The sequence below is a fragment of the Ammospiza nelsoni genome, chromosome 3, assembly GCF_027579445.1.
Source record: "Ammospiza nelsoni isolate bAmmNel1 chromosome 3, bAmmNel1.pri, whole genome shotgun sequence".
Lineage (NCBI taxonomy): Eukaryota > Metazoa > Chordata > Aves > Passeriformes > Passerellidae > Ammospiza > Ammospiza nelsoni.
Genome location: NC_080635.1, coordinates 58,682,869 through 58,694,240, shown reverse-complemented (window position 1 = coordinate 58,694,240; position 11,372 = coordinate 58,682,869). Strand labels below are relative to the sequence as shown.

General features: G+C 48.4%; 1 protein-coding gene across 2 annotated transcripts; it reads right to left on the bottom strand.

Moving 5' to 3' along the window:
• Nucleotides 1–323: 323 nt before the first annotated feature.
• On the bottom strand, nucleotides 324–8,705 carry SGK1 (serum/glucocorticoid regulated kinase 1). 2 transcript variants are annotated; one of them, XM_059467328.1, is made up of 12 exons: nucleotides 8,322–8,705; nucleotides 5,667–5,742; nucleotides 5,152–5,227; nucleotides 4,610–4,714; nucleotides 4,097–4,180; nucleotides 3,863–3,994; nucleotides 3,466–3,578; nucleotides 3,139–3,262; nucleotides 2,697–2,792; nucleotides 2,428–2,583; nucleotides 2,230–2,319; nucleotides 324–1,539 (listed from the first exon to the last, which is right to left on the bottom strand). In XM_059467328.1, exons 1-12 carry the CDS (start codon nucleotides 8,557–8,559, stop codon nucleotides 1,372–1,374), a joined length of 1,458 nt encoding a protein of 485 aa, XP_059323311.1. In that variant the 5' UTR covers nucleotides 8,560–8,705; the 3' UTR covers nucleotides 324–1,371. The 2 variants fall into 2 exon arrangements, with proteins under 2 accessions (XP_059323311.1, XP_059323312.1); XM_059467329.1 differs by lacking the exon at nucleotides 8,322–8,705 and adding an exon at nucleotides 5,843–6,018.
• Nucleotides 8,706–11,372: the final 2,667 nt, after the last annotated feature.

The following is an 11,372-nucleotide window of genomic DNA, read 5'->3' as shown; positions in this document are numbered from 1 at the left end:
TCATTCAAGTGTAACTGTGCCTTGCCCACACCATAGAGCAGCACCTGCACTTTGCTTGAGGCAGAGAAACTAATTTTGAGGGAATGGGAGCATTTGTATCACGAAAGAACACCCACTCTACACAACCACTCCCAACACCCATACTTGGAAGACCAACTTGTATCCACATACTTTGCCAAGCTGTATTCATGGCAAGACTTCTATGGGTGCAGTCTGATGGAATAACCATCACACACCTAAACAAAATTAGCTGATTGGCAGCTTGGACTTATTTTAAATCTTGCTAAAAACTTTGTTTTAAAATAAGACAAAGTTCATGGAAGTATTTTTCAGGATTTTACTGCAAACCTATGGGTCTGGTCACAAAAAAATATGATACATATAACCATGTTAATTATATTACATTACAATGATGGTATACATTACAAGTAAGTCTGTAAGTTTAAATATACATCTAGAGTTACAACTGAATGTACAGATCTTTTTTACAATACATACAATCAGGAATGAAAATCCCTCAAACCCCAAGACCATAAATAATGCCCATTTTACAGATGATATCTTTTAAACTAAAGAAGAAAAAAATAAAAACCAACAGCTTTGACTGACTGCACAGCTGGGGCATTTTGGTCCATAAAAACCCTTTCTAAAAATAGAAATCTTTTTTCATAGCAGCAATGCTTTCTTCAAGCATTTGGATACAAGTAATTGTGAGCCCATTTCAATAATTTTAGTTGACAGTATAGATTTACAAAAGAAATTTCAAAATTACACTTAATTTATCTTCCAAATATGGAAGAAACAAACAATGCCCCACATTGTGGTATCCTGCAAGTGTCACACTGATGCTTTAAACTAAGTCCATCTGTAGTACGCAGACCACACGCATACCATTTGTTCACATAGTAAACCCACAAAAATGAACTGAGAAACACACTCTGTGACAGGGAAAGCTTTGGAGCTCACAAGATCTCATCAGAAAAAAGGCACATTTCATAAAATCCTTATCACCTTCAGATAGATCTCCAGGCAAGGCTTTTCGAGCACGATTACAAAACAGCTTATTCTTACTCCTATGATCTGCCGTAGCAGTCTATGGCAGCGGTCATTTTTTCTTTCCCAAGGAGACAGCACCACTTTGGGGGAAGAACAAATGGAAATGAAAAGCCTGTAAAGCTCATTTAGAATGATGTGCTCTTCAAAAAAGCTTCCAGCAAAAAGTGTAGTTGAAATTAAGGCTGCAAAGCTGCCATGGTGGAAATGTGCAAATTCTCTTTCAAGGTGACTGGTCAACTGGCAGTTCCACCAGAAGGCCAAACAAAAAATAAAAATAATAGTTATTATTATTAAAAAAGAATAAAATAAAAACGTTCACAAGAAAGAGTCCACGGGTGGGGCATATGAGAAGCCCAAAAAAGCCTCAGCGGCTTCTTTGACGCTGGCAGTGATGAGGATGCTGTCTGGGGACTGGCCAATGGAGTTAGGGACTGGCTCATCTGTAAACTCCGGATCAAAGTGTCGCAGGTCACTGGGGCCGCTCTGTGGAAAGGACAGAAAAGGAATTTAGACCTTAAGATTTTGTGAGTTCACAACTCAATTCTCTATGGAGACAAGCACCCTCATACAGAGATTCAGTGTTATCACCTCAGGCCCCCTGTTTAGCAGCCTTCAACAGTTTAACCTTTTTTGTATGCTGTAGCACACTGACTCACTAAAAACAAGATGATTCAACTTAGTATGGCTGCAGTCCCACAAAGCTCATGCAACAGAAGCTAAATGCAAACATGCCACTCTGCCACACAGCAGTTTGCAGTGCAGGACTTTGGTCTCCTAGTTATTAAAGGAAGTTATAAAATGCTCAGAAAGTTATGGAGAGCAACCTCCACAACCTGATCTCTCACTTTACATGTTAGTATCTGACAAGCCAATTTTAATTCTGCCATAGGGAAGCTACTTGCTCCCTACACCTTAACTTCTCCTTCGGTAAAATGGGGAGGCTGGGCATTATTTTAAAATTCCCATGCAAATGAAGTATGTGAGACAACAAAAAAAACAGCCAAAGTCAATTACCACCTGTTTTTTACTTTGTTTGGACACAGATACAGGGGAAGGAAAGTTCCATTCCCCAAACACACCCACATCTGGGCACTTGCCCCTGGCTCCTGGGCACCCCAAAGACAAGGGGTAAAAACACTCTCCATGCACTCTATAATTAGAAGTGATACGTACCACATTTGGGTTAAAAGGGGGTGTAATCTTCTTATTAATGAGATCATCCCAGTTAATTGGGGAGAAGAAGATGTGATTCTTAATCTCCATCTGTTAAGAGAGAGAAAAATAGATTAATTCAGAACTGAGCTAATGTAAACAGTATGGCCCAGTCATCCTCCCAACACTGCATGAGGGCGCTGGCCAGTTCTCACTTACAAAGTCCTCCTTGGCACCGAGCCTCTTTGTCCTGTCCTTCTGCAAGAGGCCTTCCAGGAGATGTCTAGCTGAGTTAGTGATATTTGGCTTCAGCTGCAAGGGTTTGTTCAAGATATTGTCGTACATTTCTGCGGTGTTTCGGCTGTAGAAGGGCGGCTGTGGGAAGCAGAAAAGGAGGAGTTAATGAGGCTGACGGGCAGGCATGGGGTTTCTTGTGGGAAAAGGTTGAGTAAGCTAGTTTGATCTGTCATGAAGGATTTGTTGCTTACCAAGCCATAAAGCATCTCATACAAGACTGCTCCAAGGCACCACCAGTCCACAGTCCGGTCATAGGGCTGCTTATGGAGAACTTCAGGAGCAAGATACTGTGTAAGAGAAGGGAAAGAGCCATGTGAGCCATAGGGATCTTTACAACCAAGAAAGCCTCCCCATTCATGAATGAAAGCAGCTTACTGAATCCCAGCAACATCTAGGCTAAAGGAAAGCTACACTATTTTTACAGACAGGCAGATGGCTTGAGAGCTGTTCTCTCCTGCTCAGCAAGCTCCATGCATCCTACATGTATTCACTGGCAGCCCTATTATTAAAAGGCCCATAATGTCCCCTGCTCATGTAACCAGCCTTACATACACCTGGGACAAGTCGGTTTTCACTGCTAAGAACAGCTCTTGCTGTTGTGCTGAGAGTGGGGGGGCTGAGGGCTGGCCATACCTCTGGTGTGCCACAGAAGGTGGAGGTTGTGCCATTGTGCTCTATGTTTTCTTTGCAGAGTCCAAAGTCAGTCAAGACAATGTGCCCCTGTGAATCAAGCAGGATGTTCTCTGGCTTCAAGTCTCTGCAGGAAGAGATGAAAGAGATAAATAAATGTTAGAGGAGGTGCAGCAAGAATATTTTAGGTGCAGCTGTTCAGAGAAGTTCACTAAGCCACCACAAAATATTAAATGCAATTCCAAGCTCCTATGGATCTGAACTTTTCAATGTTTATTTAACAAAGCACATGTTTTTTTTCTGTACAACAAATTGAACAAGGCTGCTCACCGATAAACGATGTTCAGGGAGTGCAGATAGCCCAGTGCACTGGCAATTTCAGCAGCATAAAATCGGGCTCTCGGCTCCAGGAAGCAACGCTCCCTCTGGAGATGGTAGAACAACTACAGGAGACAGAGAGAACAAAGTCGTGTAAACGGCGCCAAAGCCTGTTAACAACGCACTTAATTAGACTCAACATATATAGCACGGGGAGAACAATAGCAGGAAATGGCCTAAGGATCCTTTGGTAGTTCAAAAGTTGGCAGGCAGAAACATTGAATCTAGTAACTTCTCCCCCATGACTTTTCCCCTTGCAGTTTTTTTTGTATTTAAAAGGAAGGGTGAAAATATCTACCCTACCACCATGCACATGATAGGAAATACTAATAATTTTCTTACTGCTTACCTCTCCACCATTGATGTAATCCAGGACAAAATACAATTTGTCTGCAGTCTGGAAGGAAAAGTGAAGCCCGACCAGGAAGGGGTGTTTCACATTTTTCAGCAAGACATTGCGTTCTGACATAATGTGCTTCTCCTGAAAACATCAGAAATCCATTAACATTTAGTACACTTGCTTAGCGGTAGCAGTAAAAAGTTTTTGATGGACATTGCAATGGCATTGAGAAGAGCAGCTTACCTCCTTCTTCTTCAGGATTGCCTTTTTCTGCAGGACTTTAACAGCGTAGAACTGCTCTTCTGCCTTATGCCGTGCAAGGAGGACCTGAAAGTGCATAAAATTGCAGAACTGAGTAATATTGAAATATGGAACAACTTGTAAACACAGCCAGCAACCAGCCTTTACTTTAGCTTCTGAGCACTGCCACATCCCTCTGGTTCAATGTGCAAGCCCTTTGCTGGAAATGCCTGACACTGTTACCGTTCTGGCAGAATTATCTAGCCCAAAGATACTACATCTAGCTTCTTTCTCTTCCAAAAGCCAAGTACATCTATTCTTCAGAGCACTAGAGGACTGAGTTCCCTTGCTCTTCTGACTCATTCAAATGCAGAGTCCCTGTTCCTGCACTGGATGTGCTCAGGTTTGGTTTGAGAGATCACCATTCACCAACGACAGTGCAAACCCCACTCGTCGGTATTTCACAGAGGAGCTCAAGAATAAATAAGTTAGAATGAAAATAAAAGTTATGCTTACCTTCCCAAAACTGCCTTTTCCAATCACTTTTAAGAAATGAAAGTCTGATGGTTTGGCATGTGGGTTGGATGATGGGCCGAGATTGATCTGCTGTGAAGGACTGGGCTAAAAAAATACAGAGAAACCACGTTCATTAAAACAGCTCAGCAATGAGAGTCCCAACAATTTATCCTTTCTAAAAATATAAATAAAGTGACCTTGAAAATAAAGATTAACACTCTTATTGCCACTAAAACTTGATCTCTTAACAGATATCTTAAACTAATAGCTACTGCCTAAAAAGTCTAACAACCATAGCTTACTTAAAAGTGCTTGTTGAAGTCCTCGACACATTCCATACTGAAATAACAACTCATAACTCTTCTTAAACATTTTTATGTTTGAAACAGAAAGTTTCAGTCTAACCCAACTATTCCTCCTTGTTTACATTAGTGTGCTATGAGATTGCACTAATGCAATACTCGTGATGCTAATTTCGCTACACTTCTATTAGTGGCCGAATTGATGTTCTAAAAATGTCACACTGAGTAAAATCTACTTACCGGAGGAGAAGGATTAGCATTCATAAGTTCAGGCTCTTGAGGCTGAGAGATTTTCAAGATAGACTGAACTTCAGGGCTGCAAGGATAAGAGCACACATGATTAGAAGTTAACCGGGAGCAGCACAGGCAGATCTTCTCGCCAGAGGGCAAGCACGTATCACGGAAGAGTTTTGCTTGAGTCTACTACAGAAGGCAACCAAAACAATCCATTCGATTTAAAGAGTAAAATTTTTCTAGTGACAGTAAGTTCCATCATACAAAGAAATTTACATACACACTAAGTACGGCACAAAATAGGGACGGGTCCCTAGAAATCTCTGACTTATTTGTTCCAAACCCAGCTCACGGAGAGATGGTTGCGAAGTGACTAATACCTCAACAAGACAAATAAATTCTTCCGTAACAGTAATGCCGCAGGAATTGCGGTAAGCAAACATTATTTTTAAACTACATCTCGCAATATCTAGGGATATTTGTGACTGAAATCCCCTCCCCACAAGATTTCTGACACTTACTGCTTGCATGCATAGGAGTTGGTGGCTATCTTCTGAATGAAATCGTTTAGTCCCATTCTTCTCTGCTTCATGAAAGCTATAAAGTAAAAGGAAAGGAGAAACAAAATCGTTAAGCCACCGTGACAGAAAAATCACAGCCCCTTGAGCTTCTTCGAAGAAGTCCGCACGCCGCTCACCGATGAGGATGGCCACCATCCCTCTCATCTTCGAGTAAGTCAAGGTAGGACCAGACGCCTCAGCTGCTTTCACGGTCATTTTGAAGCAAGAGCGGGATGCACAGCAAGAGCACAGTACCACCAGCTCCCAGCACCGCACTGACTTGGCGGAGCACCCGGCGGCGTTTAAGTGGCGGCGGCGCTGGGCGGGACCAGGGCGGGGCGGCGACGATCGCGGCCCCCCGACGTCCTGTGAGGGGCGGCCAGTGGCTGCCTCGGGGGATGTCGAGGGTGGGAGGGGAAGGCAATCGTCGCTGCCTCACCACCGCCCTACCTTGGGCGCACCCCTCAGGGGAGCCCCACACAGTACCCCGCAGGACCTTGCCTCAGGATGCCGAGCATCCACAGGCAAAAGAATCAAATCCTTTTTTTTTTCCTTGACAGCAAACTCCCGTAACCCTGACTTTCTCTCTCCCCCTCCCCCCCTTTTGTTATCCGGCCCTACTTATTTTACGGTTATATAAAGTAGAAATCTGGCTGTGTTTTTAGGACGACCACCTCTTCCCGAAAGCATGGGTGTCCCCCCACCAGCCCGCAGTCTGCGTCCGCTCCCGGTGCCGCCGCACCGGCTGAGCGGCGATAAGGGACGCTGACGTCTCCCTGAAGGAGCCGCAGTGACTCAGAAGAACAAAATTTCCTGCCCGGTTTTCAATAAAACAAACAAACGTCCCTTCTGTGCACTGCCCTGATCCTGGCTGGGACATAACTAAAAGCAAAAGGAAAAGAAAAATTAATGCCAAAAAGGGAAACAACGGGAGAAAAAAATCCGTTCCCTGAACTTGGAGGAGAGAGCAGAAATCTACTTCTAGAAAAGCTGGGGAGATTACCGAGGGCTGGACAAGTGCAATAACGGGGGAGGGGGGGGAGAAAGGGAAACAGCCCCGCTCTGCAGATTTTGTTTTTACTGTACACGGTCATTTGGGAACACCGTGTACCCGGGATATAATGGCTCAGTCGCTTCCCCACGGGCGCGCCGGGGGCACACCAGGAGCACTGGTGCATGCACGGCGCCCAAGGTGAAAGAATGCAGCCGGAGCCCTCCTCCCGGGGGTCGCGGCAAGGACCACGGCCTGCCGCCAGGCTCCCCCGCCGGGGCGCATCCCCGCCCCAGCCCTGGCACGGGTCGGGGGGGAACCGAGCTCCTGCGCCCTGCAGGCGGCTGGAAGTTTCCACCCGACGGGGTGTTATTCATGCGCGTTTCGCCTCGCTGTCTGAACGAAGGGCGCTGGGTTGCGGCCAGCCGCTCCAGCTGCAACCTGCCCCCGTCCTCCCCCCGCCCGGAGACCGTCTTTTTACTCTTTTTTTTTTTTTTTCCCTCTGTACCCGCTGCTGCTGCCTCCCCCCAGAACCAGTGCCGGCCGCTGGGTGGCATCCCTTGGCAGCTGCCTGCAGCCTGCGCCACGGGGGATAGGGAGGGCGGGCAAGCAGCGCAGCACGGCAGCCGTCACAGGCAGCAGCTCACCTTGAACGGCAACATGGATGACCCGGAGAAGAGAGAGACAGAGCCCTGCGAGTTGGGCACAGGTCTTTCAAAAGCGCTACAATGGCGTTATAGGGAAAAAGCAAAGAGGGAGGATTGCCGGCTCCGCGCCTCCGGTGGCCTTCCCGGAGCAAGGGGCCCTTGGCCGGCCCCCCCGTCCCGGTTAGGGAAGTGGAAGGGAGCCGGCGCCAGGAAAGGAAGCGGCGACAGGAGAAGCAAGGAAATGTGGACTGCAGCTGGCGGGGCTCTAAATTTTCTCACTTGTGGCTTTCCTCACTCTGTTGCACACAGAGATTGCCACTGTCATTAATGCAAGTGGAGAACAAAAAAATAAAAAAAAAAAAAAAAGAAAAACGAATTCCACAATAAAGTTTGGGATTTAAAACTATCCTCAAAAAAATCCCGCTTGATAGATTGAAAGAGAAGCAGACAGTTGTCTCTGTCCCTTCGTGCTGTTTTCAGAGTACTGCTGTTAAAAACCACTCGAGATCCACAGTTGCGACGGTCACCAAATTCCCCGTCCCCTGCCCCTCTGCCTGCTGGCATCTCCGGGCTACAAGGCGATGACCCCCGGCACGTTCCTGCCGGCTGTGCACAGAGGCAAACGGCTCCCAGTCTCTGGCACAACCCGCTCGCAGCTCTGCACAGCTTGCCAGAGGCTGACACCCACTGCCGTCCTGCCGGCTCAGCGGCGGCCCCCCACGCCGCCCGCAAGCGCCCCCGCTCCAGCCGGCTACACCAGCGCCCTCGCCCCCGCTCTGCGTCGGTCTCTTTACAAGGATTCCGCTGCTCTCGCCAAGTCACCTGGCCTCTGTTCGTGCCAAGCGCTGCCTCGGCTGCCCCCCGCACGCACCCGCCTGTATCCCCCGGTGCATCGCTGCGCGGGGACCCCGCTGCTGGGGGAAGGCTCTTTTCCCCGTGGAGAACAGTTGTCCTGCCAGGGCGGAGCGGTGAACCCACCTTTCAGGGACGACTTCTCCTCTTTGCCCCTCATCTTGCTGCCTGTCGGGACCCCGGGCGCGGCGCGGCGGCGCGGAGGCTGTGCCTGGGCTCCCGCTCCCGGCCGCTGCTGCAATCCCGAATAACTCCCCTTCCTGGCCGGGCGGCCCGCAGGCAGGAGGGAGGCGGCGAGGGCGGCGAGGCCGGCCGGCGCTCCCGCTGACCCCTTTATGGACGCGCTATCGAGGGCGGCTGACATGCGGGAGCGTTATAAAGTTCAGCACGGGCCGCCCCGCACACTCTGCCCCGTTGCAACATCACCCTCAAAATTACTGTAATCAGCGCGCACACAAACACACGCACGGGCGGAGCGGGGCGGGGGGGCCGCTCCGGCCCTCCCTGACCTGCCGGCCGCGGCCGGCCCTGCCCCACGGAAGCTGGCGCTGCCCACGCTCCCCGGCCAGGGCGCGGTGCGAGCGGCCGCGCACCCACGGCGCGGCTCCCGCGCTCCCTCCCCTCCCGTCCGGCACGGGCAGCGGCGGGGCGGGGGCTGCTGCTGCCCGCGGGGGGCTCGGGGCTGCGGCTCCCGGCCGGGCTTCCCCGGCGGCCGGATAGCGCCGGGGCGGGACCGGCGCCCCGCTCCGACCTGGCACCCTGCGCCTTCCGCCGGCAGCGCCCCGGCGGCGCCCCCCGCCCGCCCGCGCGGCACCGCTGCCCGCCCGCCCGCCCGCCCGCGCGGCACCGCTGCCCGCCGCCCGCCACCGCCCGCGCCGGCGCCGCGCACCCCGGCCGCGCCCCGCCGCGGGAAGCCGTGTCCTGTCCCTCCGTGCGGCACCCACCTGCCGGCTCCCGCACCCGGCACGGCCCTCGCCCCCTCCCCATGCCCGCCGTGCCTCGTAGCCGCGATGTTCTTAACGTGGAAGGGGGGAATGCCGCCCAAGGAACGAATTATTATTATTTTTTTAGTTAATGTAGCGTTTTAAGCAGTTCATAACTGGGTTCTCCAAAGCCCGGGATGTCCTAAAGTTGTATTTTTAAACTTTTGTTTACAATGACGGCAGCAAGCTTCAGGAGTTAAAAGGCAGGAGAGAGCACAAGAAAGGAACAAGTAATCAAAGATCCCATTTCTGAGATGCCAAGTCTTGCAGGAGAGCATCAGAATATCTCAATAAATCGCATCAAAAATTTGTATAGACAATGCCTTAGGGCTGTACAGCTAAAAAGTAAATACAGGAAAAGAATCAAAGAATCACAGTGATGTTCCACACTCATGTTACTTGTTACCTAGCCTAAAAAATTGACAAACTGTCCTGAAATTCTAAATTAAGAGTTTTTCAAAGCAAAATGAATAATAATAAGGAAGAGGGTAGATGCTGGAAATAAAAGGGAAAGGGAGACTCCACAAACAGAATACTAAAAGTTTTTAAAACTCTTTGGCCCAGGATGTACACACTCCAAAAGAGTGGATGAGTTAAAGAGCGGGTGGACAAATCAGTAGGAAAAAAACACCCAGGATTTAACTACACAGGCAGCATGTCTGACCTGAAATGTTCCTGTACCACAAATCCCTGTAAGCCAGGGATGGGTTGAAGCATATCGCTGAATAGTTGCCTGTTTTTTCCTTCTCATGTCATATTGCAATATTAGATAGTGATAAGTGACCGGCTAACCCAGTAACCCGGACTGACCTGCATGGACTTGGGACACATCCTCACCTTCTGACAATCTTACACTGCACTTCTGAGTGGCATGATACTGTTTTATTTGTACTAGAAAACTCCAGGAACTGCTGCTCACTGGCAAGAAGGAAAAGAACTGATTTGATTTGTAACCTAATGTGAAACATTTGGCTCTGCCAAGTACATGTATTCCATGCAAAAGTAGCGCTAGGTAAACACTTGCTCATCAGGCTCTTCACCATGGCAGTGTTCAAAACAGCCCCGCATCCAGGCTGTGAGAGATGCAGAAAGACACAGACTCTGCTGGAACCATGGAACACTTAGGCAGAGGGCAGAGCAGACACAAACATGCTGGTATGGGTCACCCCAGGGTCCTGCTGACTCAGAGATTGGGACATACCTGAAGTAAAGCCAGGAGGGATGTGAATTGATTTATCTTAAAGAACAAGCAGCATCTCATCACTACCGTGGGCCTGTATTGCTCAAAGCACTTCAAAGCACATTCATCAGCAGTTGAGCTGTGTAAATTCATCTTCCTAAAAAAGCCTTGCTGTTTGGAGGGCTTATTCCTCTGTGGTGGGCAGGCAGGTGTTGTTAGTCCTGCCTGACACTGCTTTCAGGGCACACAGAAACTTCTCCCTCTTGCCCTTCAGGAAGGTCAGAGGCTTCAGCAGCCTTCATGAACCTGTGAGCTCCCTTCTGATTCTGTACTGGTCCTCATTGTCTAATTTGGAGCTCAGTGCCTCAATCCTTCAGGAATTCAATTCTCTGACAGCTTCTGAACTTCAGTTTGGCAATTAATTCAATGCTGAATAAATGAATTCCTGCTTACTTATCTTGCTGAATCAAGACCTTAGGATAGAGCAGGTTCCTAGAATTACTTGGCTGACTCTGGAAGGAAACTTCTTCAAATTCTGCAAATATTTTCAGCAGTATTTGGCTTTGGGTTAATTAAATGAAGATGAAGTTCAGGGTTTGAACTGCAGGAATGACACGGCCCCCAACTGTAGAAGACAATGGCACTCCTTAACAGCATCTGTCCTCTGAAGCTTTTATTTTCCTCCTGTAAATACTGAACAAAAGTCTCTGACATTGTAATTAAGTTTTATGTGCAACAGCCAAAACTTTCAGTCAAGACCTTCATGCTGACCCCATAAATGGTGTCTGTGAACAGATAAGTAACTGAGTAACAGCTTTAATAATAATCCCAACAGAGATTTTAAATCAGGAGCTTTCAAATGGTGTCAACAGGTCTTCTAGACATTGTGTTGACAGGAGGTTTATTGACTGAAGCCCCTATTGATCCGGAAACATCTAATTGATTTCAGTGTCATATTTTGTGAAATACAAATTTGGAACATCTTTTATTTCCCTTTTCTGATGCTTACAGAGC